At 45.3% G+C, this 27,154-nt stretch overlaps 1 protein-coding gene and 1 long non-coding RNA gene across 5 annotated transcripts; one reads left to right on the top strand and one right to left on the bottom strand.

Moving 5' to 3' along the window:
* On the bottom strand, positions 1-10,299 carry LOC118089492 (alpha-1,6-mannosyl-glycoprotein 4-beta-N-acetylglucosaminyltransferase). Of its 4 annotated transcripts, none has more exons than XM_060277212.2 (5): positions 10,057-10,299; positions 9,454-9,488; positions 9,120-9,301; positions 6,652-6,799; positions 1-3,962 (listed from the first exon to the last, which is right to left on the bottom strand). In XM_060277212.2, the coding sequence occupies exons 3-5, from the start codon at positions 9,219-9,221 to the stop codon at positions 2,818-2,820; spliced, it is 1,395 nt and encodes a 464-aa protein (XP_060133195.1). In that variant the 5' UTR covers positions 9,222-9,301; positions 9,454-9,488; positions 10,057-10,299; the 3' UTR covers positions 1-2,817. The 4 variants fall into 4 exon arrangements, with proteins under 4 accessions (XP_060133195.1, XP_034980120.1, XP_034980121.1 ...); XM_035124229.3 differs by lacking the exon at positions 10,057-10,299 and adding an exon at positions 9,727-9,837; XM_035124230.3 differs by lacking the exon at positions 9,454-9,488 and having other exon boundaries at positions 10,057-10,194.
* LOC148685114 (uncharacterized) lies at positions 10,265-14,057 on the top strand. The gene is made up of 2 exons (XR_015951135.1): positions 10,265-10,400; positions 13,672-14,057. It is a non-coding gene; the product is annotated as an uncharacterized LOC148685114 (long non-coding RNA).
* Positions 14,058-27,154: the final 13,097 nt, after the last annotated feature.

Genomic DNA, 27,154 nt, shown 5'->3' with positions numbered 1-27,154 from the left:
GCATTTTGGAATATTTGGTTTATTCACGAAAACATAGAAGTAATAGAACATAGATGGATACAACCACCACTGCATTCGTATTCCACTGTCCCACATCAAATCCTCAGAGAGGGGCAGGTAAAGGTAAAGGTAAAGGGACCCCTGACCATTAGGTCCAGTCGTGACCGACCCTGGGGTTGCGCGCTCATCTCGCATTATTGGCCGAGGGAGCCGGCGTATAGCTTCCAGGTCATGTGGCCAGCATGACAAAGCCGCTTCTGGCAAACCAGAGCAGCACATGGAAACGCCGTTTACCTTCCCGCTGTAGCGGTTCCTATTTATCTACTTGCACTTTGATGTGCTTTCGAACTGCTAGGTTGGCAGGAGCTGGGACCAAGCAACGGGAGCTCACCCCGTCACAGGGATTCGAACCGCCGACCTTCTGATCAGCAAGCCCTAGGCTCAGTGGTTTAACCACAGCGCCACCTGGGTCCCTTCAGAGAGGGGCACTGCACCCCAAAATACTCCTAGGTTCTTTGCTAATTCTCTGCCTCCTCCTTTTTGCTCAGTTGTTTGAGCATGATTCTCTTAATCTCAGAGTTGTGGGTTCAAGCCCCACCTTGGGCAAAAGATTCCTGCATTGCAGGGGTTGAATCAGATGACCCTCAAGGTCCCTTCCAACTCTACAATTTTATGATTCTGTGAGTTGTTACTTTACACAGAGAGACCTTCCATTAGCCTAGGGAGGGGGCTTTTGCATTCCAGAGTTGATATCTGCTCAACCATCGTAGATACAAATAGCAAAAATCACTGGGTGTGGTTCCATCCATGCACAAGAGAGGTAGCAGCAGGTTTTAGGTGTGCAGAAGTACAAACAACTTTGTGTACAGGGAATTCCAAAATGGTGCCCAAAGGCCACACAATGCTGAGTGATGTTTGATGGGAATGGAAATCTGGAGGGGGGATGGAATGGAGCACCCTAGAATAGGGCAGGATTGGCTGGCTGGCTCCATATTTAAACTTTTTGTTTCAGGTCCCATGCATCCTAAAAATCTAGCAGTCATTCTGTGCCATTAACATATATTCTTCCAAAGGAAAGTCTCCTGGTCACCAAGAGTCTTTTTTTAGATAGACGACACTGAAGTATGTCCTTTGTGGGAAGGGTTTTCTCAGATTTACAGTGCAATGACATAGATTTAAGGTACAATGACATACTATTCCATGTTGATCAAAACTGGTAGCGGCTTCGTTCAGGGTTGCATTTTGAGAACTAGTCAAGCAGATTAATTAAAAGGCAGACAATATAAAAGTGAAATCTAGTTACCCCACTAAACAATAGAGCCTATCTGACTAAATAATGGGAAATCTCAAATGCAGCAAGCATAACACAGGTGAACAAACATGGCTGTTTAAGGGAAACATCTTTAGAGACAGAATCTTTGCAAGAATGTGCTTCAAGTCATTTTGATGAGAAGTACGATACCACTCACTGAGACTGCTTTTCTTGTTGCACGGTCATTTGTAGGGTCGCTGTGCTACATTTTTTACCCTAGTACCTGTGAGGTTCAGGTGGCAGTCAGAATCAGAATTATCTTTATTTGCATCAACTGGTAGCTGTTGCAATAAAGTAAAAGACAATGTATTGAAGATAGAGGTAAAAACATAACTTTACAAAATACATTCTGGAGGTCTGCATCCATAATCAAATAGATCTTATTCTGATTGCCCCTGGTAAAAACTTGGCAGTTTTTGCTGTCACCTGATTATCTGCTAGAAGAAAGGACACAGTAGCAATGGTTGAGCAACCTGGTATGGATAGTAATAACATCACTCCTAAAATCTTTATAAAGAGTGCAGGCTAGAAGCACATGAGCTACTGACTCAATACTGCTATCTCCATATGAGCATAAGCGTTTTCCCACTCACAGAGAGAAGTGAGGTTACAGGGAACCAGGCAGGGGGCCTTCTTGGTAGTGACATCCACCACGTGGAACACCCTCCCATCAGAGGTCAAAGAGATAAACAACTACATGACTTTCAGAAGACATCTGAAGGCAACATCTGTGTTGGGAAGTTTTTGATGCTTGATGTTTCATTATGTTTTTTATATTCTTTTGGAAGCCACCCGGCGTGGCTGCAGCAACCCAGGCAGATGGGTGGGGTATAAGTAAGAAATTATTACTATTATTATCATCATCAGAGTTTGCATTCTTGGTCATAATAAGCTGCTATGGGAGTTACAAATCTATGCATTCACCAATAATGCTGACAGCCTGCAGTTTTTTCAACTGCTCCCAAAGAGTGATATTCTCTCCTTAAGTTCCCTGTGTCACCAGATTGGCTTAGCTTGTGTGCATCTTCATATTCATGATCCCACTGATATTCCCCCTTTTTAAAAAGTGTAGCTGCACATAGAAATGTTAACATAACTGGAAGATGAAACAGAGAAACCACTTCACGGGACTTTTCTTGGCTTACTGCCACCCATAGCTACTCTCTCTGGGAAGGAAGTGAGCTATGATTTTGCAATCACATCTGTGCATTAGAGAGGCAAAAGAGCGGAGGAAGGACACTGTCCACCAGCTCTCTAGCTCTAGTACTGTCAGTCATGTTGACTGCCACCTGAACATCTAAGTTCCTAAGGCAAAAAATGCTCTGCTCCATCCTGTGTTCCAAATGCTTCTTTGCGCTTGGAGGCTAATCTCCCCTCTGTTGAATTACAGATTTGGTGTGGGATGTTTAATTATTGGCTTCGGCTAAATTAAAACCCCACCGGTCTACCACCCTTAGTATCACAAGATTGTCATGAGAGCGCTTGAACTCGAATTGTCATCCAGTTCAGGGACCAGCCTTTGTCCAGATGCTTATGCTGCTTATGATCAGCCATTCGCTCTGAGTCCTAGTCACTGTAATGCGCACACACTCGGGGGCAGAGGCAGTCCTGCCCCCAAGGCCTTGCTTGTCAAAGTTTCCATGCTCAAAGTGTCCAATTGGGGTGTAGCTAGTACAGCGCAAGCCACCCCGGCCCTTCTGGGTGCCCAACTCCACAATCCCCGCCCGGAGATGGTCTCCTGGGCGCTGTTTGGAGCCTGTGAGGATCTGGATGCGGAAGATTTGGGTAGCTTGCTTAAAAACAATCGTGAATGAATTCCCAGCAGAGGGGTCCTTGCCCCAGAAGTAGTCTTCCATGTTGCTGTAAGCCTTGCTGGGAAGGTAATTCTCAAACGTCTTAATATCTGTAATCATATCTGCAGGGGGGTTGTCAGGGTGTGTGGAGAGGTCTTCTTCAAAGTCTTCATCTTTCAGCTTGTTTACTGTGCCCTGGAAGGAAGAGTAGTGGCCAATGTGCTGAAAGAGGGACGGCTTGAAACGGACTGCGTCCTTCTGGGTAAGAAGAAGGCGGAAATGCACGAAAAGCCAGTCGCAGGGCATCTCTTGGTAAAAGAGCAGAAGGAACTGAGCGAGACGGGGCAGGTCGCTGGAGTGGTAAAGCTTGCCAATGTAGCCAAGCTTGGAGAACTCCAGGGTGACCCAGGGGGAGCCTTCCCGAGACGCCACAGACTTTCTGATGGCCGTGGAGAAGGACTTGGAACAACGGACGTCATCCTCAATCATGAGAAAGTAGGTGGAGAGGTTGGCTGCAAAGTTCACGAGGTAGGCGTAATCCACATTCTGCTTCGATCTGAATCGCACACGGTCTTCGGCATCGTTGAAATTCCGTTTCAGGCCTTCCAAGGGAGGGTAGTATTCAGAAGGAGCATGGATGACCAGCAGGCGGCCCAGCAAGACTTGCGGAGCAAACCTCTTGGCAATTTTCTCCAGTGCTTGAGAATTCCACTCCTGGTCTGGATCAGCTAAGTGGACAACCACCACCATCTCTCTCAGCTCTTCATGGGTTGATTGTTGAAAGATAGACTGCAGGGTTTCCAGAAGGTAGTTCTCTCGCTTCCGCTTGACAGAACACAGCCCTACAGTCAGAAACTCTGAAATCAGGAGCCAAAGGGGAGACACCTCATGAATGCAAGACAGGCTGACAGCAGATTATAACAGACATATTGTTTCCAGTCAATGGGAAAAGCAGTTCCTTGCATCTACACAAATCCGCAAGAACATCGCTAAATCAAAGTGGCGGGCAGTAAATTCAAGACAGACAAATGAAAGTGCTTTTTCACTGAAGGAGGCTTCTTTCAAGAGCATGCGTTTGTGAATCCAGGATTTTATTCTGGAAAAATCTCTGGCTAAGGTCAGACCAACATTTAGCAAAACTTGTTTAGAGTTGCAGAATAGAAAAGGCCAGGCACAGTGTTGTTACTGTTTGACGCAGAGTTATTAAATTTCTGCTAAAATGTCATCTCAGGACATTTTTGACCATAATTTTTTGCTGAAGTTGACAAAACTGACCTGGAATATATGAAGAATTCTAGTTTAGTATATTAAAAATAAACTCAACCATTAAAGGGGATAATTTCTCCCACCCTGTTAGCTTTATGAGTTTGGATTTCAAACTCTGCCCACTCAACATGTGCCTGGATTAGGCCAACAAATGACCATCTTTGTGTATGAAAGCATCAGCCCAGATGAAAACCTTTGTGCTCTACATCTTCAACTGGCTTTTATGTAACTCACCTGGAGATAGATTCCTCTGTTAATTTCAGAATGTTCTGAAATAATTTCAGAATATTCTGAAATCCTAAATTTCAAATTTCAATTTAGATAGGTCCTGGCTAACATAGACAAGTTATATTCACTAGCAGCAAGAAAGTGACCATAAAATGGTTGTGTTGTACTGAAGGTACAGAACTGCTCCAGAAGCTGTGCTTATATCATCTTGGCACTCAAGATAGGCCTACAATTAATTGATAGTGCTTGGTTTGCTTTGATGTTACCCTTATCATTGGGAACTGGGATGTTGAGCTCAGAGCCCAGAAGAGGAACTATCTATCATGTTCTGGGTATTTGCTACCTGCAACTTGGTCAGGTGGCTGACACAGACTGCCCTACTGTATAAAGACTATATATCTTTGCTTGGGTGCGGACAAGCTGTCTCCTTGCTGTAGAGTCCGCCCCACAGAAGGCTTTGAGCCAGGACAAGGGGAACTGGCAGGCTGCTTTGCTGTAAGCCTATACCTATCTTCAATAAAGTGTCAGAACTCTGCACTCTGGTGGTTAAGACTCTTCTTGGAACTCCTGCTTCTCACAAACCCCCATAGGCTTTCCTCCAGCTCGGGGTCTGGGGCTTGGGTTCACTTGTTGAGTGCCAATAGGATTTTAAAAATCTGAATGTTTTAGGAAACATGACAATTATAAGTTTTGAAAGCTGGTTGCTTGGAAGATCTGTACAATCTGAGCAAAAGTGAAAAGAATGTGATATATATGCTCTTTTGCTCTCTCTCTCTAAAAAAAACAACCCTGTGAATTTTACCTGTGATACAGCAGCACAAATGTTTCTGTACCTGTCCCAGCATCAAATCAGAAAACATGGGGAAAATCACCCCCAAATGAAGTGATAGCAAAGCACAGGTGAGCATAAGGCTGAGAGGATGACTCAGGCTTGTTCTGCTATCATTTCCATTTGCTGAGAAGGGAGGTGAGGGACGACCATGCATCTATGCAGGGCATAGGTTGCCTTGAATGTGCATGCACACAGAGAGGACATGAAGGTGTTGTTGTTTGTGCCCATGCACACCTGTCTACTTTTGGTGCATTGCAAGCCAGAGATCCTCTCACACCAAGGCAGTGGGAAAGGATATAGCTGCAGTCCCTCATACCCCTTTCCACTGCCTCTCTTTCCATTTCCTTCCCCACATCTGTGGTACTATAGGAACCCAGTGGCCTCCTGGGTGCAGTGGACAAGGAAAGCAAGTGAGCAAAAACAGCCACTGTGAGAACAGGATGATGTTCCAGATGGGAACTGGCCTAATCCAACAGGCTTGCCTTCTGTTCTTATGAGATGCATCAACCGCATCCTCACCTGTTGCCTTGGAGGTACAGAAAATGAGCAAATGGATAGAAGGGGCATTGCCCTTTCCCTTCTTTCCCTGATAGCAAGCACAATAGTTGAGGAAAGCTATGCATTCCTGTACACTGTAGGCTTCAAGCTCTATTTTCCCACTGGGTGGCAGTGTAAGGCCAGAAATGGACGGAAAACCCCACTTTTATCCATCTAGGTAAAGAAGGAAGCAGCCAGAATGGGCTCTCTTCTGTCTCAGATTTGCCCTAGAATTAAAGGCAGAAACATGGTTCCACTGCAGAAGTCTGCACTTAGCAAAAGATGAGATCCTAGTAGTGAGCCCACAAAGGCATCCCACATCCCCAGTTCTTTCTGATCACACCCGCACCGTAAATTTAAAGCACTCTCATAGCACTTTAGCAGTCATGGCTTCCTCCAAAGACTCCTGGGAGCTGTAGTCTGTTAAGGGCACTGACCACAAAGGCCTACAGTTCCCAGGATTCTTCGGGTGGGAGCCATGACTGTTAAAGGGGTACAAGAATATATCAAATGCATGGTGCTGATGTGACAGATCTGTGCATACACAGTCCACATTCTCTTGCGACAGCCTGAAATGCAAATTTCTTCTATGCAAACATGGACTTCTAAAACAGACTTGCTGTGAACCTCTGAAGTTTTGCTTCTAATTTTGATCTGCCTTTTGGGAGGTGTTCCATACTCACTTTTCTGAGGTGGGGGGATGCCAGCAAGATAGCGATAAGAGATGTTCAGGAAGTTGGTGGCATTCCCTAGCTTTTGGAGACTACGTTGTTTCCAGTCAGTGTGCAATTGCTGTAGCCCCACATGCTGGGCCCACTGTCGTACTTCCCTCTGTGAAAAAACAGGACCACAACACTTAGAAGAAAGTATATGTTCCAGAGCACATCTGTGGCCCAACACATTGGGCTCTACATCTCTAGATACGGAGACAACAAGCAAGGTAGGTTCTTGGCAACTCCCAATGTTACTACCATCACTGCTCAAAATAGGGGGTAGCAGAGTGCCTATCAGTTTGGAAGCAGAAAGGGGATGGCTTCTACATACCAAGGGGACTCCCAAGGTATGCAGAATGGTAAGTTTGTAGAATCATAGAATTGCAGAGAGGGACCTGCCTTAAATGAATGGTGTGTATGCAGCCAGCATAAATTCCTGTTTTGTTTTGGTGTGTGTGTGTGTGTGTGTGTGTGTGTGTGTGTGTGAAAGCATACTTGCTTCCTAGCCACAGCTACATGAAAACCCCAGGTTTCTCCATTATCTGTTACGAACAGCTGATTATGTGTATCTATCAATGACATAAATCACCAAGGGAAGTCAACACACACATAATAATAATAATAATAATAATAATAATAATAATAATAATAATAATTTATACCCCGCCCATCTGGCTGGGTTTCCCCAGCCACTCTGGGCGGCTTCCAACAAAACATTAAAATCATCTATTAAACATTAAAAGCTTCCCTAATCAAGGCTGCCTTCAGATATCTCCTAAAAGTCTGGTAGTTGTTTTTCTCTTTGACATCTGGTGGGAGGGCATTCCACAGGGCAGGTGCCACTACCAAGAAGGCCCTCTGCCTGGTTCCCTGTAACTTGGCTTCTCGTAATGAGGGAACCGCCAGAAGGCCCTTGGCATTGGACCTCAGTGTCTGGGCAGAATGATGGGGGTGGAGACGCTCCTTCAGGTATACTGGGCCGAGGCCATTTAAGGCTTTAAAGGTCAGCACCAACACTTTGAATTGTGCTCGGAAATGTACTGGGAGCCAATGTAGATCTTTCAAGACCGGTGTTATGTGGTCTCGGCGGCCACTCCCAGTCACCAGTCTAGCTGCTGCATTCTGGATTAGTTGTAGTTTCCAGGTCACCTTCAAAGTTAGCCCCACGTAGAGCACATTGCAGTAGTCCAAGCGAGAGATAACTAGAGCATGCACCACTCTGGCGAGACAGTCCGCAGGCAGGTAGGGTCTCAGCCTGCGTACCAGATGGAGCTGATAAACAGCTGCCCTGGACACAGAATTGACCTGCGCCTCCATGGACAGCTGTGAGTCCAAAATGACTCCCAGGCTGTGTACCTGGTCCTTCAGGGGCACAGTTACCCCATTCAGAACCCGGGAGTCCTCCACACTAATAATGTTAATTTTCAGAGGGGTAGGGAAGAAAATGGGCAGCAGAGGGAATGGTTTGTTCAAGCTGCTTGCAGTTGAGAAAGAATGCTGGAGGAGAGGTTGTTGGGGTACAAGCCTTTCCTGTAATATGTTGGCATGTTTCAGGAGGGAGAAAAGGAGGAAATGACACCCTAGTCTTTAGAGCCAGTCACACTCCACCCACTGCTATTTAGCAATACAATGTGAAGTTTAGGGTTGGCTGCCTCCCTCCCCCCCCCACTGCCTGTCCGCTGCAACCTGAGCCCTCTAGACTCTAGAGGTGGATGTAGGAGTCCCTTTGCCCTTTTAAAACCTCCCCTTGTCCCAAGAGGTCTGAGCAGCCCTGAACAAGAGTACTTTTCATAGGGGGTGGGGATTCACCACAATGTATTGTTGTAGGAACCACTTGGAAGAATCATAATGAGGAATCAGAATCCAAGATATACTTGGTGATTTGATGCCTGTCACTTTCAATCCATGTTCCTGCTATCGAGTGAGAGAGTGGGTGCAAGACCAGTTCCTGAAGAAAAGAGGAGGAAGACCCTACTTTACAAAGGCATATCATTTTCAATCCCATCAGTTATTATTATTTATCACCAATGAAGCACCATTTGGCTTTTCTGCCTCAGTCATCAGAATATCCACAGCTGCCTTTGACCCCTCTCCCCAATGAAGGATGTGTGTCACCAGCTAAATTTAAGAATCTGGATTCCCACCATAGCTGCCAAGTTTTCCCTTTTCTCGCGAGGAAGCCTATTCAGCATAAGGGAAAATCCCTTAAAAAAAGGGATAACTTGGCAGCTATGATTCCCACCCCCCTGCAAAAAAAGATGGGTGTGGAGGGGGGGAAGTCAGGTCCATATATTTCCTGAAGATATTTTGCAGAAATGTCTCGAGACAATCCCTGGCTTCTAACCAAACAGCAGAACAACAGGATGGGAGTAGCAAGGCCTGTTGGGTATCAGTTCCCTTTTATTCTGCCCAGAACATGTGGTTTATGCTCTACTCACCGTCTCAGAATCCTCTTGGGTCCAAGGAGACAGACTTATGAGGAGCAGGAACACAAGCAGGGAAATAGCTGCTGCCAGTGAACGCCTTAAGAAGAACCGCATGGCAACTGGCCCCCTGGATATGAATGTTCCTTCCCAGAGGGTGCAACTCCACAGGCCCTGGGTCCTCCTCACGCTGTTACCTGGGGGGGGGGGATGAAGAGCTGAGTAGAAAGGCTTAGACCTGTGTTCTTCTCTTCTTTTTTTAATTAGAGCAATTTCACATTGCAATATAGTAACCCTGAAACAACGTAAGTTAAGGTTCTTTTACCCAACTCTCTTTATAAATATCTACCTGAACTGGCTTGTAGCTGATCACTAAGAAACCCCCTGTAAAGAAAATAAACAGAAGGGAATGAAAGCAAAATAGGTTAGACCAGAAATGAAGTATGTGGTAGAATATTTTCATTTCCCCCCCCCCCATAAATTGATAATCTGCACTTTTATAAACATGTAACAAGGCAGAGTACAAGATATCAGGATAATGTCAACAAAATACTAATAAAACAGCCATAAAACATCCAAAAAATATCAATTGATTCTGATTGGCCTAATATCTGCATCTCACCTTTCAAAGTGATGATAGAGAGGTTTACGATTGGAACTCTACACCCCCTTTCAGGTTGGGAGGAAGTCCCACTGAATTCAACGACTCCGCTTCAAAGTAAAAAAATGCACAGGACTGGGCTGCAATACTATTCCCTGTGCCGCCAACAGTCACACAAGGCAAGCTCTCCTTTCTTTAATATGATCTCCCAGCCCAAAAGCAAAACCAGTGCCACTCTTTCCCAACCACATCCTGCTCAGTGCATCCTGCTCAGTCAATCAGGCTGTAGTGTTTCCATTTAGCACCAAAATGAGATGCAAATTAGCCTCACCCCAGCACTACTAAGCATACCTTTTCACACGCCTTTGTCCTGTCCCAGCAAGGCAGAGTGCACCTCTCTATTTCTTCATGCAGTGGGTTTCTTTCATAGGTGTGGCTGAGCAGGTGGCTGGAAGTGACAGCAGCAAAAGAAGGAACCTGAAAGTCATGCTCCATTGAGAAGTGACGTCTTGCGAAGGACCCCATTCTTCAAAGTCTCCCAAATAGGTTGGCTATAGAGAAAGGCATCATCCTAGCCAACAGAGGGACAAGGGCTTTCCAGAAAAGCACAGGATTCAGAACACTCTTCCAAGAGCCGAGTGATGCAACCAGACTTCCACAACCATCCTTTCCACTGGCAGCTGGCAAGGACCCAGGTATTTTCAAGATTCTCTCATCAGTTGCTCTCTTCTCTACATCAGGTGGCTCTTTGCCCCAGCCTTAGGCAGATAATACGAGGGGAAATGCCTGCGGAGAAAGCAAATGTTTGTCTCAGAAACATTATACACCTATAGAGCTCTCTCCATATATTATTCATACTACGGAGTCAGCACAGCTAATGCTCTTTCCACTTAGCTTTTATTGCTTAACCACTTCCCGGCAGTTTCAGCAGAGACTATCTATGACAAATCAGTGGACAGACGAGCGGTCAGAAGCTTCCCCATTGGCCCAAGGCAGAGCCAGTCAATAAGGCCTTTGTTGTACATTGAAGAAAGAAAAGCAAATACAGAAAGAATTGGAGGAAGCAACTCTCAGACACTGAAACCCAGAGCAGGATAAACATCTGCAGCCTGCACGTGTATTTGGAAGAGCATGATCTTATGCATGTCTACTCAGAAGTAAGCCCCACTGAATTGTGTGAGATTCTGGCCAATCCCAGAGGGCCTGTTTATTGAGCACTCATTCTGATTCATTTGTAGGGATATTAAAGCAAATTGTGGCAAGCAAGTGCTATCCTATACTTTCCTGTGCATTGCTTCCCTGTTTGCAAGAAGTCTGATTCTGGGTGGGTGGGTGGAGAAAGCAGGGTTGTTGCGCAAGAACGCCAAATCAACATCAATTGTGCAATGCAAATTTGCAGTTGAATCCCAACAGAAAATAGCAACTGTCTGAAAGTGCCCTTACTGCCAGGTGAGTGGGCATAAAATTCTATCCTCCATAAACACAGACAAAACCGACATTTGGAAGACATAAGCGTAGGGCAGGGATGGTTTGCCTTGTGGGTGAGTTATTGCAACAGGTATGGAGAGATAGTCCCTTCTGCAACATGCAGCTTGCAGGTCACTTAAAGAGCTATCAAAACTCCAAAGGTAGTGAGAGCTGAGCTGAGCGATCAGATCTCTGGGAGTTTTGTTAGGCGCGTTTTCCATACCAATTCAGCAGGTATTGAGGAACATGGGTTTCAAACTAGGTCTGTGTACACACCATACATTCAAAGTGTGTGCACACACCCAATAGTTCTGGGACATGTAGCTTGTTAAGGATGCCGGGACTTGTAACTTTGTTAGGGGTAAGCTACATTTCCTAGGATTCCCAGGGAGGGAGGGTGTACTTTAAATGTACACAGATAGCTCTCAAGCCATATTTTTGAATCACTGACAGATTCTTCCAGGAAAAAGATGAAAAGACACTGATCACCTGTGCCCCCAATTTCCAGTAGAATTTTTTTTTACCAAAGTGGAGAAAAGGTTGCAGCATTTGAAACCTTTATATAAAAGGCGAGAAAGAGATGACAGGATATAATATTATAAAATTGTGCACGGCATGAAGAAAGTGGATAAAGAAAAATTCATATGGGAAGAGGCAATCCTTGAGATATTGTGGTCCTGAGCCATTAAAAGCTTCATAGGTCAAAACAATAAGAGAACAATGTACAAACGCTGAAACAGAAGCCAAAAGCAGATGTCAAAAGCAGATAACATATACAAATAAATACCAAAAGGTGAAACCAGTCTTTATGGTCTTTGAGGCTCTGTTTGTCAGGCTCCTGTAGTGGTCAGCAAAGTAGCAACAGGTCAAACGAAGTATCAACTGGAATGCAGACAGATTAGACAGGCTGCCGGCATTTGTCACCTGTTTCGCCCATGAAGAGTTTCGGGCTTCTTCAGTAATTTCTCTTTCTGCTTTCTGTTATGTTTAATACATTCACTGGTGGTATAAACCAAGTCTTATTAGTATTCAAGCTAAATTACTAATGGTCATCTAAACAAACATATGTCAAAGGCAGTACTTACAATTCATATGAAACCTCTTATCTTGGCTTAGGCCACAAAGCAGGTTCTCCCATAAAGGAGAGCATGGGTTGCGGAAGGGTTAACAAGACATCCCAGGGTGGGAGAGGCGGGTCAGTTTGGATGGCCACATGTGTGATTGGTGGGTGTGCTGTTGCTGGGGAAATTTGCTTGTACCCCACATTGAAAGCTCCAGGGGGCCGAAGAGCATACCCCTCTGGAAATGGAAATCTAAGCAGGACTGGAACCACCACAAAGTGAGCTGGCCACTTTTTGTTATACAGTATATATATACAGTTGTTGTTGTTTAGTCGTTTAGTCGTGTCCGACTCTTCGTGACCCCATGGACCATAGCACGCCAGGCACTCCTGTCTTGCACTGCCTCCCGCAGTTTGGTCAAACTCATGTTCGTAGCTTCGAGAACACTGTCCAACCATCTTGTCCTCTGTCATCCCCTTCTCCTTGTGCCCTCCATCTTTCCCAGCATCAAGGTCTTTTCCAAGGATTCTTCTCTTCTCATGAGGTGGCCAAAGTATTGGAGCCTCAGCTTCACGATCTGTCCTTCCAGGGAGCACTCAGGGCTGATTTCCTTAAGAATGGATAGGTTTGATCTTCTAGCAGTCCATGGGACTCTCAAGAGTCTCCTCCAGCACCATAATTCAAAAGCATCAATTCTTCGGCGATCAGCCTTCTTTATGGTCCAGCTCTCACTTCCATATATCACTACTGGGAAAACCATAGCTTTAACTATACGGACCTTTGTCGGCAAGGTGATGTCTCTGCTTTTTAAGATGCTGTCTAGGTTTGTCATTGCTTTTCTCCCAAGAAGTATATATAGATATATACAGTATATATATACAGTATATATATACCAGGTGGCGCTGTGGATTAAACTACTGAGCCTAGGGCTTGCTGATCAGAAGGTCGGCGGTTCGAATCCCTGTGACGGGGTGAGCTCCCGTTGCTTGATCCCAGCTCCTGCCAACCTAGCAGTTCGAAAGCACATCAAAATGCAAGTATATAAATAGGAACCGCTATAGTGGGAAGGTAAACGGTGTTTCCATGTGCTGCTCTGGTTTGCCAGAAGTGGCTTTGTCATGCTGGCCACATGACCTGGAAGCTGTATGCCGGCTCCCTCGGCCAATAACGCGAGATGAGCGCCGCAACCCCAGAGTTGGTCACGACTGGACCTAATGGTCAGGGGTCCCTTTACCTTTATAGATAGATAGATGATAGATAGATAGATAGATAGATGATAGATGATAGATAGATAGATGATAGATAGATAGATATAGCAGCAGGTGCGTGGGTGAACAGGGCTCAGTTCACCTGTCCAGCACTTGTTTACTCTTTCCCTTATCCATCCATCTCCCTTGCCTTTTTTGTTCAATCAAGCACCTGTTTCTGCTTCCTCCAGACTCCGCTCCTTCCTGAGTGATTAGCCCAGCCTGAGCCACCCACTGGCTGATTTCCTGCGCTGTCCCCAAGACTCCTGCTACCATCCTCCTCTGTGGGGGGCAGCCATGCTCTGCGTGTGCTGGGAGGAAGCCCTTTTGCTCACAGCAGGGTTGAGAAGCAGCAACTGAGGAAGGTGGGGGAGGACATCCGAAAGCGAAGATTTAAAGAGACTGCAGTTGCTACTTTCCTGGTCTGCCACCGAGACAAATGATAAGCTGGTCTAAAGCAAGAAGAAACTGCTTCTCCCCACACTTGCATTTCCAAAGTTAATATATGTGTGTATAAAACTTAGCATAGAAATACTAACATTGTGCAAGGAATAAATCATTTTGAAACTCCAAATCACTCCTAGATCCCCTCCTAGAAAATTACTTCAGTGGGTTGCCTAATTCTCTTTCATGTGGGCAGCTGCCACTCTGATTTCTGCAAGCTTGGGGGGGGGGGTCAGGCTAGGCTAATGGGGGTCAGGGACAGAGTCTGCTTTAAATGAGCTTTAGCTATATGGTGTGTATTTAAAGCCCCATCCCAAAGAATCATGGGAACTATAGTATACCACTCACAGAGCTACAATTCCCAGCATCCTTAACTACAATTCCCAGGATTCTTTGGGGGCACTTTAAATCAATGGTGTGTATAGACTCTGGACATAACAGGAGGAGGCTCTTTAGATGGTAATGTGTTTTGTTTTTCTTAAACAGTCTTCACCCTCCCCCCTTTCTTCAAAGTGTGATGAGCCAGTCTGCTGTGTACCTTGTTTTGAGGACCCTCCTACTCATTCTGCGGAGTGAGGCCCCATGGCCTCTGCCCAAAGTCATAGCACTCCTACTGCCTCTTGCATTCTGATCTGACACCTCCCCTGAGCGCCAAAGGGAGCTCTTTTCTCATATACTCTGTGCAATTTCATTGTTATCCGAGGCGCATTTCCAGGGAAGGATCCCTCCCTACCCACCTCCAGAGATTCCTTTACAAAATGTTTGGGAACAAATACAGTTCTTGTTATCTCACCGGAAAGAAAAAGTGGCAGCATGGAAAGCAAATATGGGCTGGTTGAGAATGTGAGTCACAACTTCCATTCTTGAGATGAATGAGTGAAAGCGAGGGAATCAGAAATGTCATGAGCGGTAGTACGGCCTTGTGGCATAATGAGTAAAGTCAATCTGCTTACAATAGGAATCGGCTCTAAAGCAGATTCTGGTTCTTGGTTGAGATTTCTATTCTGGCTGACAAGCATTTTTGTAACTCCAAGGGTTGCACAACTTTCCACCAGAATTTGTTTTGTTTCAGGACAGAGGTAACAAAGCTTTCTAGATCAAACCCGTTCTCGTGGACTAGTTTTATAGCTCACTAATCTTTTTTCTTTTACAATGCTTTGGGGAAAGGCTGCAGCTCAGTGGCACAGCACAGCTAGGCTTGCGGATAGTACCTGGTCCAGTCCAGACTAGAAAGACCAGAAAACAGAAGAATAGAGCGTGCACACTATATATCACAAATGAAAAGTGGCAGGTTTGCAAGTCTGTGAGCAAGTGACTTGCAAGTGACTTGCCCATAGCTTCTCAGTCTGCTCATTAGGTGTTAACCATTGAGGAACAGCTTCAAGACTCCTGCTCTTATCTTTGTTTAGCATTGGAGCCACTAGGCAGCCCTTCCAGTAGACGCGGACATGCAACGTCACATGCACGGGCCTCCACACAGTTCAGCTCCGCCCTCCGCTGCCAGCAAGGCACCCTTTTCCGCGGGAGGGGCTTGGATGGCAGAGAGCCATTCCCCCCCGCCCCCCTGGAAAAAAGGTGACTCGGTGGCAGGCTGCAGTCAGGTTACTCACTGGGGCAAGATGGTTTGAGCATGTTACACCAGGCATAGGCAAACTCGGCCCTCCAGATGTTTTGAGACTACAACTCCCATCATCCCTGACCACTGGTCCTGTTAGCTAGGGATGATGGGAGTTGTAGTCCCAAAACAAATGGAGGGCCGAGTTTGCCTACGCTTGATATTACACCGATCCTGGCCTGACTGCACTGGCTGCCAATTAGTTTCTGGGCCCAATTCAAAGTGCTGGTTTTGACATAAAAAGCCTTAAATGGCTCAGGACCATAATACCCCAAGGACCACTTCTCCCCACCCTGACTCTGCAACCATCTCAGACCCTTCTTTGAGTGCCTCCTTCACAAGAGGTCCAGAGGGTGGCAACAAGCCTTTTCTGTGGTGGTTACCCATTTGTGGAATGCTAGGCTAATAATAATAATAATAATAATAATAATAATAATAATAATAATATATTACGGTTAAAGACCAGCTCGTATAACACAGTAATGACAGCGTTCATAAGGGTAAAATATACAATTGGAGCAGAATGCAGCAATAGCTCATGAATTAAAATTGAGATATATACAGATATATACATATACACATACAACTGAGATTTGGGCTACCATAAAAATTGACCCTGAGGCGCCCTAAAGGGTGACTTCAGCTTTTCCCTAGTGAGCTATTTTATTCTAGAGGATGATCTGTGCCTACAAATCTGGGCACAGAATCTGGCTACCAGCCAGGCTAGGTCGTCTTGTGAGCTTTGCCCAAGAGGAGAGAATTAAGTTTAGACTTGTCTGGAAGATCGGCGAGCCTCTTCAGCAAAGGGTCAATGGTGTATCTACAAATCTCAATATAAAAAGGACATCTAAAAATATATGTTCGGGGCTTCCTATTTCCCCTAATGGGCAGGCGCAAAGTCTCTGTGTGTATGGGACTCTTCCAAAGGAGCCTTCCAGAACCGGTGAAGGCAAGGCCGAGCTTCTAGCAAGAGTGAAAGCCCTTCTTGCGTTTCTGGATGCAAGGAAATAGAGATTTGCTGCTGGAGCGGCTACGTATCTCCTGTTTGCTATGGGTTTTATATTCGGGGACCCTTGTACAGTCCTGTTGTCTCTCTATGTCCATGATTCTTTGCCTAACCACGGATCTAGCTTGGCCCAGGCCCATAGATATGAGGGTTTGGGAAGCAAGGCCCAGTTTCTGAAGAGTGTTTAAGAATTCTGTCTACTAGCCAGACTGAAACTGGTCACTCAGAATCAATAGAGCTATTCCTCAGGGGGAATGCTAGGCAAAAAAGTTTCTCTTTAACCAGCCATTTGACTGATTAACGTTCTATGGCCTTTTAAATGTATGGGGGGGAGTTATTGCTTTGTTTTGCTTTTACAGTCGTACCTCAGACATCGAACGGAATCCATTCCGGAAGTCCGTTCGACTTCCAAAACGTTTGGAAACCAAGGCACAGCTTCCAATTGGCTGCAGGAAACTCCGACAGCCAATTGGAAGCCACGTCGGACGTTTGGGTTCCAAAGAACGTTCACAAACCAGAACAGTCACTTCTGGGTTTGCGGCATTCGGGAGCCAAAATGTTCAACTTGCAAGGCGTTCTGGATCCAAGGTACAACTGTATTATGAATTTTGTGTTTTTGTTTTGTATTTTTATGTTGTGAACCACCCTGTGATCTTTGGGTGAAGGGCAGTGTACAATTTCAATACAATACAATACAATACAATACAATACAATACAATACAATACAATACAATACAATACAATACTCCCACTGTATCCTCACAACAGCTCCAATAAAGTCAGTTAGCCAGTAATTTGGTAGTGGCTTCAAGAATTGTCTGAATTCAAAATTTGTCATGAACATCCATATTAGCTCTGATCGGTAACATGGGACGGGGCGAGAGGGTGTTTTGGCCCTTTCCAGTTTTAGCGCTATTCTACTAAAATACACCAGTTATGTTAAGAGGCCATTTCCCGGCTCCTGCATGAGGAAGTACTTCTTAAGATAATATGTTTTTTACATCTTAAGCTTATTACAGAGATAAGATAGGCAAAATTACAAATCAAGATGTACAATGTAACCCATGCCTAGGTTTTTTAAACATTTTTTAAAAAAGAAACACAACTTAATTTATTCTACAAGGAACTTAGCATTTTTCTTCTGGCAGTGACACGATTACTTATAACAAAAAACTGGAAAGGACCTGATCATCCAGACATCACACAATGGAAACATCTATTTTTTCTTTTCCCCCTCCTTATTCTGCCTGTTCTCTCCCCCCCCCCTTTTTCTTTAGTGTTTTGTTTTTTGTTAAAGCCTTTTTTGTGAATTATATTGTATTAGTGGCATTGATGTCTAGTTTTTTTCTTTTTTATGTATTTGAAAAATCTTTAATAAAAAATATTATTAAAAACCCCCAAAGTTTCCTGAACACTGCCTATTCATAAATTGACTTTCCTGTGAGACATGTCAACAAAACCAGCAAGGCCAAGTTACAAAAGAGGAGCACAGTGGTGGTGAAGAGATCCAATTACCTAGTAGGTACATAATCCAAAAGGTGAGCAAGATAACAGAAAAATGTCTGAATTAGCAACCACAAAAAACTGGCACAGTAAGTTTTTTGTGCTCTCCCCCCCTCCCCCCCCGGCTCCTGTCAACCAGCTTGAGGCCATTTGCCAGGAAAGGAGGGGACAAAGCTGTCCCCCCTCCCCACCCCACTTTATAGCAGTGTTTAAAAACAGATGTACATTTATGGTAAATATGCACCTTTTTGTGCTGGGTTCTTCAAGGCGCTCCCCAAATATGCTAGAGATGTGGGTGCTCCTCCTAGGCTCACCAAAACTCATAGGGCTGTGCCCTCAGACCCACCAAAAGCAGCTGTTAAATCTACAAATAGGCAAGGACCAAAATGCCCCAAATGGTGGCATGTCTTCAAGTTCTCCAGAACACCAAGCAACATCATGCACAAAGCAGGAAATCTGAGGTGGGTGGGGGGTTGAAAAAGCATTCCTTCCTTACTTCCTTTGTCCTCATCTCCACATACCAATATTTCATGACTGTTTTCTTGGTTTTAATAAAGGTACTGCTCAACTGTGGATTTTGAGCGTAGACAAGTTTTTTGGGGGGGCAGAACTTTTGTTGGGGGGGGGGGCAGAACTGAAGTGATTGGTCAGTTACTTAAGTATTTCTATTGCTTTACTTGATCGGGGGGGGGGGGACCGCCCTCCTGCCTTCCTTGGCTATGCGCATGGTTCCACTCCCCCCACATGGACCAACACTGCTGCCGTTACTTTTTATGTGCCTTCAGAAACAACTCTGCTCACTAGTTCCACCCCAACCCTTCACCAAACTCTGCCTAGGGGAGCTGAGAGGGGTGACACCCCCCCCCCCCGCATTGTGTTCATCCAGCATCTGATGCAGTTGAAGACGCCATTATGTCCTGTGCTCAGTTATTCAGTGGAATATATCCAACCAGATCAAGTCTATAGTATAGAGTAATGTAACATTTGTTTAAAGAAGGCTCAGGATTGATTGACAAGCCATGGCAAAAACTGCACACGGGTTGCTGTGAATTTGCGTCAGAGACCTGGAAAAATCTGCATTTGCATCCCCAGGCATGACCAACAGGTAGATCGTGATCTACCAGTAGATCACTGGGCGTCTGTGGTAGATCGCTGGTAGATCATTGGCTCCCATCAAAGAAGCTGAACAACTGTGGCTCCCCTAAAAAAAGCTCAACATTTTACCTCCTCCCTGAAAAAACTCAACAACATTGACTTGAACCCCCCCCCCCCAAATGGACCTTCCTCCTTCCTAAAAAAGCTAAACAACTTTGACCTGAACCCAAAAAAAGAGGGTAGATCACTGCCAGTTTTTAACTCTGTGAGTAGATCACAGTCTCTTGGGAGTTGGCCACCCCTGAATCGGTTATATCATCGAGTGCACCTTCAGTAAACTGAATTAGGTATAAGCATGGGTGGGGAAGTTTTTTCAATGGAGGCAGCTGTCAAGGCAAGCACAGCGGAGGTAAGAAATGAGGTGATTTTCATCACGAAATCATGAACTTAATGTAGAGATTGGCAAGAACAACAGTCAGAAAGGGAGGCAGCATAAGAGCAAATGATATCAAATGTGCTTGTTTTTTAAATGGCTTGACAATCAAGGAAGTGCAGCCCAGTGACAAATCAACACCACATCATGCCAAATCCTGCTTAAGTCCCATGTGCACACTGCATGCTCATCACCAGCAACATTGACCCAGTTGGGCTTAAACTTTTCTCTTTCACACTGGAGTTTGGAGATATCACTAGCTGCTTTGCTTCTCAATATTCTCTGGTTGGCCTCTGTTGTTTTCTCCTACCGATGGAGAACCTACAAAGGACTCTATAAGGGCAGGTTTTGTTTACAACAGTAGATTTGTTGGTCTTTAATGTGCCACATGGGGAAAAAGCAATGAGAAACCTAGACAGCATCTTAAAAAGCAGAGACATCACCTTGCCGACAAAGGTCCGTATAGTTAAAGCTATGGTTTCCCCAGTAGTGATGTATGGAAGTGAGAGCTGGACCATAAAGAAGGCTGATCGCCAAAGAATTGATGCTTTTGAATTATGGTGCTGGAGGAGACTCTTGAGAGTCCCATGGACTGCAAGAAGATCAAACCTATCCATCCTGAAGGAAATCAGCCCTGAGTGCTCACTAGAAGGACAGATCCTGAAGCTGAGGCTGCAATACTTTGGCCACCTCATGAGAAGAGAAGACTCCCTGGAAAAGACCCTGATGTTGGGAAAGATGGAGGGCACAAGGAGAAGGGGACGACAGAGGATGAGATAGTTGGACAGTGTTCTCGAAGCCACCAACATAAGTCTGACCAAACTGCAGAAGGCAGTGGAAGACAGGAGTGCCTGGAGTGCTCTGGTCCATCGGGCCACGAGTAGTCGGACATGACTGAACAACTAAACAACAACAATGTGCCACATGAGTCATTGTTGCTTCTTTTGAATGAAATTGTAGCTTACCTGGAAAGGGCTTGGCAGCAGCTTGTTCCAGAATGCCTGCAGGGCTGATCTCTTGCTGTGTACTGTATTAAACTTCCTGACATGAATTATTTTAGACTCACCTCCGCCCATTCCTTTCGTGATATTACAGGCCTGAAAAGTGGAACTTCCTTTTTTTTTTTTTACTGTACAGGAGCAGGTGCCACTGTTCAATGACTGCGGCGTTAGCGTGTTAGTGCTGCAGATCTTTCCAGCCATGCAGCTTTTGTTGAAATAAAAGTCCCTTAAACTAGGTGGGTGTTTAAAGTCAAATGTTACTGAGATGACAGTTGTTTGTATTTCCAGTCTCCCTAACTGTACTCAGCAAAACAATAGAAAGAAGGGGAATATTTGCTTTATTTTCTGAAACAGTGCGTATTTAATCTTCACAAACATGCAGGAAATCAAATGTGATCACTGTCCCCCACTTGTGTGGTTTTAAAAACTAATATATAAATCTATTAAAATGCATGCGCACAAACAAAGCCATTATTAGAAAGGCAATTCATACATATCAAGGAGGCTGGCTTACCCTTAAACATTTCCAGCAGCTGGCCATCTGCTGTTGCCTAATGAAATTGCCTTGTCTGCTTCACATGACCCAGTTGCCTGGACAATTGAGAGGAAGCACTTACTTTTATGTGAACAGAGTCACTGTAAACCCCAATTGCAAGGATCAGTTTACAGCACTAGCTCCTGGAAAAACACCACAATGCTTACGCCCTATGATCGTCAGACAAGAATGAAAGGCCAAAGGTATTCAGAGACAATTAAGCAGGCTAGTCTGGCAGGCTTGAAAACCCAACTGTCCCAGTCTCAAGTGCTTCTGAAAGCCATATGACTAAATGACTTTCTTTCTTTCTTTCTTTCTTTCTTTCTTTCTTTCTTTCTTTCTTTCTTTCTTTCTTTCTTTCTTTCTTTCTTTCTTATTAAAGATTTTCTTGATTTACAAGATTATGTGCAATGTCTCTTGTAACATTTTTACAAATTAGTTTCATTTGTTGAGCCTGGGAAGAAAGGGGGGAAAGAGGTAGATGGGGGAAAGATAGGTGGGGGTGGGGTCGGGTGACAATGTTTCTATTTTACTTAATATATGTGGGGGTTTTTTTGTCAGCATCGCTTGTGTAGGTTCTCTGCTGTTCGCTTGTGTTCCTTTAGTGGTAAGAGATGTTGGGTTTGGCCTAGGGTATGATTGTTCATTTGTGGTTGGCTGTGGTGGTCTTTGTTTCTTCCTGCTGGTTGCAAAGAGAAGCTTGCAAATGTCACCTCAGATTGTAGACTAAACTCTCCTGGAGCCAGACATGTTGTTTAGTCGTTTAGTCGTGTCCGACTCTTCGTGACCCCATGGACCATAGCACGCCAGGCACTCCTGTCTTGCACTGCCTCCCGCACTTTGGTCAAACTCATGTTCGTAGCTTCGAGAACACTGTCCAACCATCTCGTCCTCTGTCGTCCCCTTCTCCTAGTGCCCTCAATCTTTCCCAACATCAGGGTCTTTTCCAAGGATTCTTCTCTTCTCATGAGGTGGCCAAAGTATTGGAGCCTCAGCTTCACGATCTGTCCTTCCAGGGAGCGGAGCCAGACATACAAATGGATAGATGGGTGAATGTATGAAAAGTCACTTGCGCTGCACAGTCACTTAATATATGCACTGTATATATACCTGCCTCATTTTTAAAAACATGTTCAAATGACCCTGAATACTTAAGAGTATTCCTTCCAGCCCCAGCCACAAAGCAAGACTGAGTAATGGGTTGTGGTTCTATATTGCACAGCTACCAGAGTGACTGCTACGTACTTAGCTGAAGCAGTTGGAGAACGAAGTCAAGGGATTGATTATTGCCCCATTCTTCCATGCAAGCAGCATCTCAGATAAGGAATATATTTTAAACTACTCGAGTGGGAGAGAAGCAGTAATGCAGAGACCCGACTCCACACAGACCCCCTTGCTTTATGGCTACTTGCATTCTCTGAAAAGTGAAGCGATATCTTTAAGAGATCCTTCCCAGGGGTAACCAACAGTATCCCACAACTTGCATTTTTGGGGACAGCTGTTTCTCAAAATCACCCTGGCATGTCTGCGGGTGAATCCTAGGGAAGATCCAGTCCCTTGTGGAGCTGTGGGTGCAGGAGACACAGATTCAAATCTCCACTCAGCCATGAAGCTGACTGGACAACCTTGGGGCAGTCACTGTATCTCAGTCTAACCTACCTCACAGGGTTGTTGTGAGGGGAAAGGGATTTGAAAACACCTTGCGTGCCATATTAGCTCCTTGGAGGAAAGGTGAGAAAGAATAAATGTAAATAAATATGTTTCTTCTTCCTTTGGCCCTTAATTAGACAGGCCCTCTGATTGCAGGAACGTGGCACAGGGGATGGAGAGGGCTAACAATTTGGGGGTCCTTGAGTCCCACAGTACCCAGGCGTCTCCTCCTCCATGCCTGCCCAACAATATACGGTAAAGTAAAAGACATAGAAAGCCATGTGAGGGAGCCCCTCAATGCAGAGTTGCCACTGAGGAGGGGAATTTCCTCAGTGAGAGGAAATTCTAGTTTTCATAGTAGGAGCAATGGCGCCATCTTCTGGTGCACTATTTTGCCAGTGATGCTTGTAAGATCGGAATACAGGACAAGCTGTTGCTGCTAGAGGAAAATGTGCCCCCTCACAGCTGCCGCCACCACCTCCCCCTCTGCTGTGCACCAGCAGCCGCCACCACCTGCCAACTGCAATGGATACTCAAGGGAGGAAGCAGTGGTGGGTATGCAGATAGGGGTGTGTGTGCAGAGGAGGAGGTGGCTGACATGGGCAGGAGATGGATCTGCCACCTGTCCTGAGGCAACGGCTTCACCTTGCCTCATGGACGGGGCTGGCACTGCTCAAATGCTTCGTTGCCAGTGCAATGCAGCAGAACTGCAATACCTGTATTATAATCTTCTGGTTTGCATGGATAACATTTTTTCCCAACTTCTCCAGTTCTCCTCCAAACTGCCAAACTCAAATCAGGGAGGATGGGAACGCATGCTTCATGCAGGATCTATCAAAAACTGCAGGCCCTCTGCAGAAACAAGCAGCGCCTGGTCTGGAGGAGCCCTGCCATGCATCTGGTCTCCCTGCAGCAGAGTTTCTGCTGCTTACCAGGAGGGGCAAGGTGGAGGGGATGGTGACCAGATACACTGGTGGAGCTCATCCAGTGCTCTAATCCATATGCTTGCACTGCACCCCCCACCCCCCGCTGAATGCTGCTAGTAAAAAATTATTCAGCCTTGTTGAAGGTGCAGACCCACTTCTTCTTAGAATCATAGAGTTGGAAGGAACCCTAGTCCAACCCCATGCAATGCAACGCAACTGTCCCTTATTGAGACCAAGTCTGCAACCTTGATATTAACACCACCGCACTCTAGCCAACTGATTCTAACACCATGTAGTGATGGATTCCAGTATGGCTGTCTCAAGTCTCTAAGGACCTACATTGGCTTCCCAGTACATGTTCGAGCACAATTCAAAGTGTTGGTGCTGACCCTTAAAACCCCAAACAGCCTTGGCCCAGTATATTTGAAGGAGCGTCTCCACCCCCATCGTTCAGCCTGGACACTGAGGTCCAGCTCTGAGGGCCTTCTGGTGGTTCCTTCACTGTGAGAAGCAAGGTTACAGGGAACCAGACAGAGGGCCTTCTCCGTTGTGCCGCCCGCCCTGTGGAACGCCCTCCCATCAGATGTCAAGGAAATAAACAACTATCTGACTTTTAGAAGACATCTGAAGGCAACCCTGTTTAGTAAGTTTTTAATGTTTGATGTTTTATCGTGTTTTTAATATTCTGTTGGGAGCTGCCCAGAGTGGCTGGGGAAAGCCAGCCAGATGGGTGGGACATAAAAAACAAATTATTATTAATAAATTGTTTATTTGTTATTTATATGCTTGCATGCATGAGTGGATCACGCCTGCATTATGGGACTTACCTTTGAAGTGCAGCTATGAAGGCTGCCACAATGAGCTCCTGAACTTCATCTCCCCCCCCCCCCAGCTAGGCTATTGGGTGTTGCTGCCGGGAATGTTAAGAAATGCAGTTCAGCAGCCTCCAGGAATTCTCCAGCCCCCAGGGCTGTTTTGGTATGCATCACAGGAGCAGTTCGAGTGAGTGACCGTTTAGAGGCAGCATCATGTTGCAGCCCCAACCACTCCGTCTGCTCCTTCACTAGAACTCACAAAGACAATAGACTAACCTGATCCCACAAAAGTAGGGATAAGAGCAGGTAAGATGAAAGCTGGAAGGGGACTCTGGAGGAATGCAGCACCCTTGAATCAGGTTACAGCTGACCTTACCCCTATCCATTATTCAAGCTCCCCAGCCTGTCTAGGAGTGCAGTTAGGAGAATAAAATGAATGAGCACAAGGTAGAGAGGAAGACGACTAGGGAATCCTAGACATCACATTCTTCACTAATCCAGAGAAAGTCATGACCTAGGGGCACATTTTAGGCTCCTCCCTTTACAGGCCTGACCTTCAGGAGTAAATTATGTTAGGGAATGCAAGATAATTTGGTGCATTTTCTAGATGGCTAAGCAAGCGGTTGTTGGTTGTTGTTTTCCCCCCTGTAATGGGTTGTTTTGAAAGACACTCTCTCTTTTTTAAATTAAGTTCCTTCCCAACTATATTGCTATATGCCATGAAGCTCCCTAGATGACCTTGGGCCAGTCACTGTCTCTCAGCCTAACCTACCTCACAGGGTTGTTGTGAGGATTAAATGGAGAGGGGAGAACCATATATACCGTATATATATTAAAATACTTACAGAGCTGCTGGGCATGCTGCAAAGCTCAGTGCCAGTGAGAACTCAGCCACTCACCACTTCAATTTGTAGAGGTCCCAATCCACATACGTACTGGGAGCAGAAAATCCTGTTCATATCCCATAGTTCAGGATTTGAACCAGCATCTGTCACCCCCTGCCCTCCCTGAAAGTCAGCCTAAGTTCGCATCCCTGCTTACAAATTGTGCTAGGTTCTTTAAAGTATCTAGCAACACCCCTGCTTCCTTCCTTTCACAATGCCAATAACCATCTTTTCCTTCTGGTTTCCCAGCAAGCATATTCTTGGCAACAGAGGAAAGAACAGCAGTCTTACAGGAAATTAAATGTATGGGGAACTGATAGTACAAATATATTTCCCTCCCCGCTTCCCTGTATGTTTGTTCAACATTAATAAAGCATGTGGGTGTTAAATCTCACAGGAATCAGGTACAAGGGCAGAGAAGCAGCCATTTAATCCATGATTTCTGCTTCCAATGGCAGGGCTGTGCTGTTTAGATCTGTATTGTGGCTCTGAAATGATACAGATGTCCAACCCACCACAAGGTTGGAAAAGCTTACCAAGTGGAGCGTTTTACCGTACACAATTTGACACCAAGGCAAAGCAGAACTAAGCAGTAGAATTATGCTATATTCAGAAAGGTACACATTATTGAGCAAATGTAGTGTGTGGGAAGAAGAAACAGATTTCTCTACAACTAGCAAAGTCAGCGCTTTTGGCTTCAGCTTCTTCAGGCAGTGGGCTGTTGCTATTTTAGGCTGGGCTTCAGCTACACAGAACACACAATTATAGTTATTATTATTCATTGCTTCTTTTCTGGGGGTACACAAGGGAATGCAGTAACAGCACTCCCCTCCCCACCCCACCCCAATGTTAAAAGTGCACTTACTGTAACAACAGTACTGTTGTTGCTGCTGTTATTATTTATTCCATTTATATGCCGCCATTCATCAAAAGATCTCAGGGCGGTTCACAAATACCCTTCTCTGTGCCTGAAAAGTAGGAGCTTGGTGATCAAATGAAGAAGCAGAGGGTGCTGGTAAATGTGGGGTTTGTGTGTGTACGTGCAGAGGCTGTTTATATAATGGGAGACAGTGTGAAAATATATGTATCAGTGGATTGGTAACGGTCCAGCAAATTCTTTCAAAATCATGGGAGAAACTAATCCATTTGGGTGCCTTTGCTGCTGTCACTGAAAAGCAGGCATCCAGGTAGGCTGAAGCTGTGAGCCATTGGGACATGGAACCAGTTGCATCTTCCCACTTGCAAGAGCACTAAGGGCAGAGCTCAGGTGGACCTGAGTCAGCTGCAAAATAGACGTATCATAACATCTGTTAGATGGTATGTTGTTCTATGCCTGGAAAACAACAGGTAGGGTTTTTCTTTTTGCTTGCCAAGGATGCACGATGATCTTCAGATACCGGATAAGCTCCCTTCGGAAGGCAGATTGGGTGCAGGCATAGAGATACATATTGGCAGCAGTGTTGGTCATTTCCAGCATGGTCCCTATATCCGCCACAATGTTTATGGTGTTAGAGTAATCTTTCCTTTCTATGTCATAGTAGCCGGTCTTGATGATGAGTTGGGTAACAAACCTTGTGGTACAGAGGTAGGCAAATGTCATTGAAACTGTCACCAGGAGGATAACTGACTTCTTTTTTGGTTTCCCTAAGTGGGTTTTAGGTGGGGTTCTATGCAACATCCCTCGAGAGAGACAGTGCACTTTGTTATGGCGCATTATCTGTCTCAGAGTGAGGCTGTTCAAGGTGAAGATGATGGTGTATGGGATAA

This window comes from Zootoca vivipara, chromosome 7 (genome assembly GCF_965207765.1).
Source record: "Zootoca vivipara chromosome 7, rZooViv2.hap1.1, whole genome shotgun sequence".
NCBI lineage: Eukaryota > Metazoa > Chordata > Lepidosauria > Squamata > Lacertidae > Zootoca > Zootoca vivipara.
The sequence above is the reverse complement of the archived record's forward strand: the minus strand, read 5'-3'. Positions and strand labels throughout refer to the sequence as shown.

Excerpts from the sequence above, each read along its gene's own strand:
- LOC118089492 (XM_060277212.2), bottom strand. The coding sequence starts at position 9,221 with ATGCGGTTCTTCTTAAGGCGTTCACTGGCAGCAGCTATTTCCCTGCTT. Across the intron at positions 6,800-9,119 it reads CCCAAGAGGATTCTGAGACG|AGGGAAGTACGACAGTGGGC; the intron begins GTGAGTAGAGCA and ends GTTTTTTCACAG. Across the intron at positions 3,963-6,651 it reads CATCCCCCCACCTCAGAAAA|AGTTTCTGACTGTAGGGCTG; the intron begins GTGAGTATGGAA and ends TCCTGATTTCAG.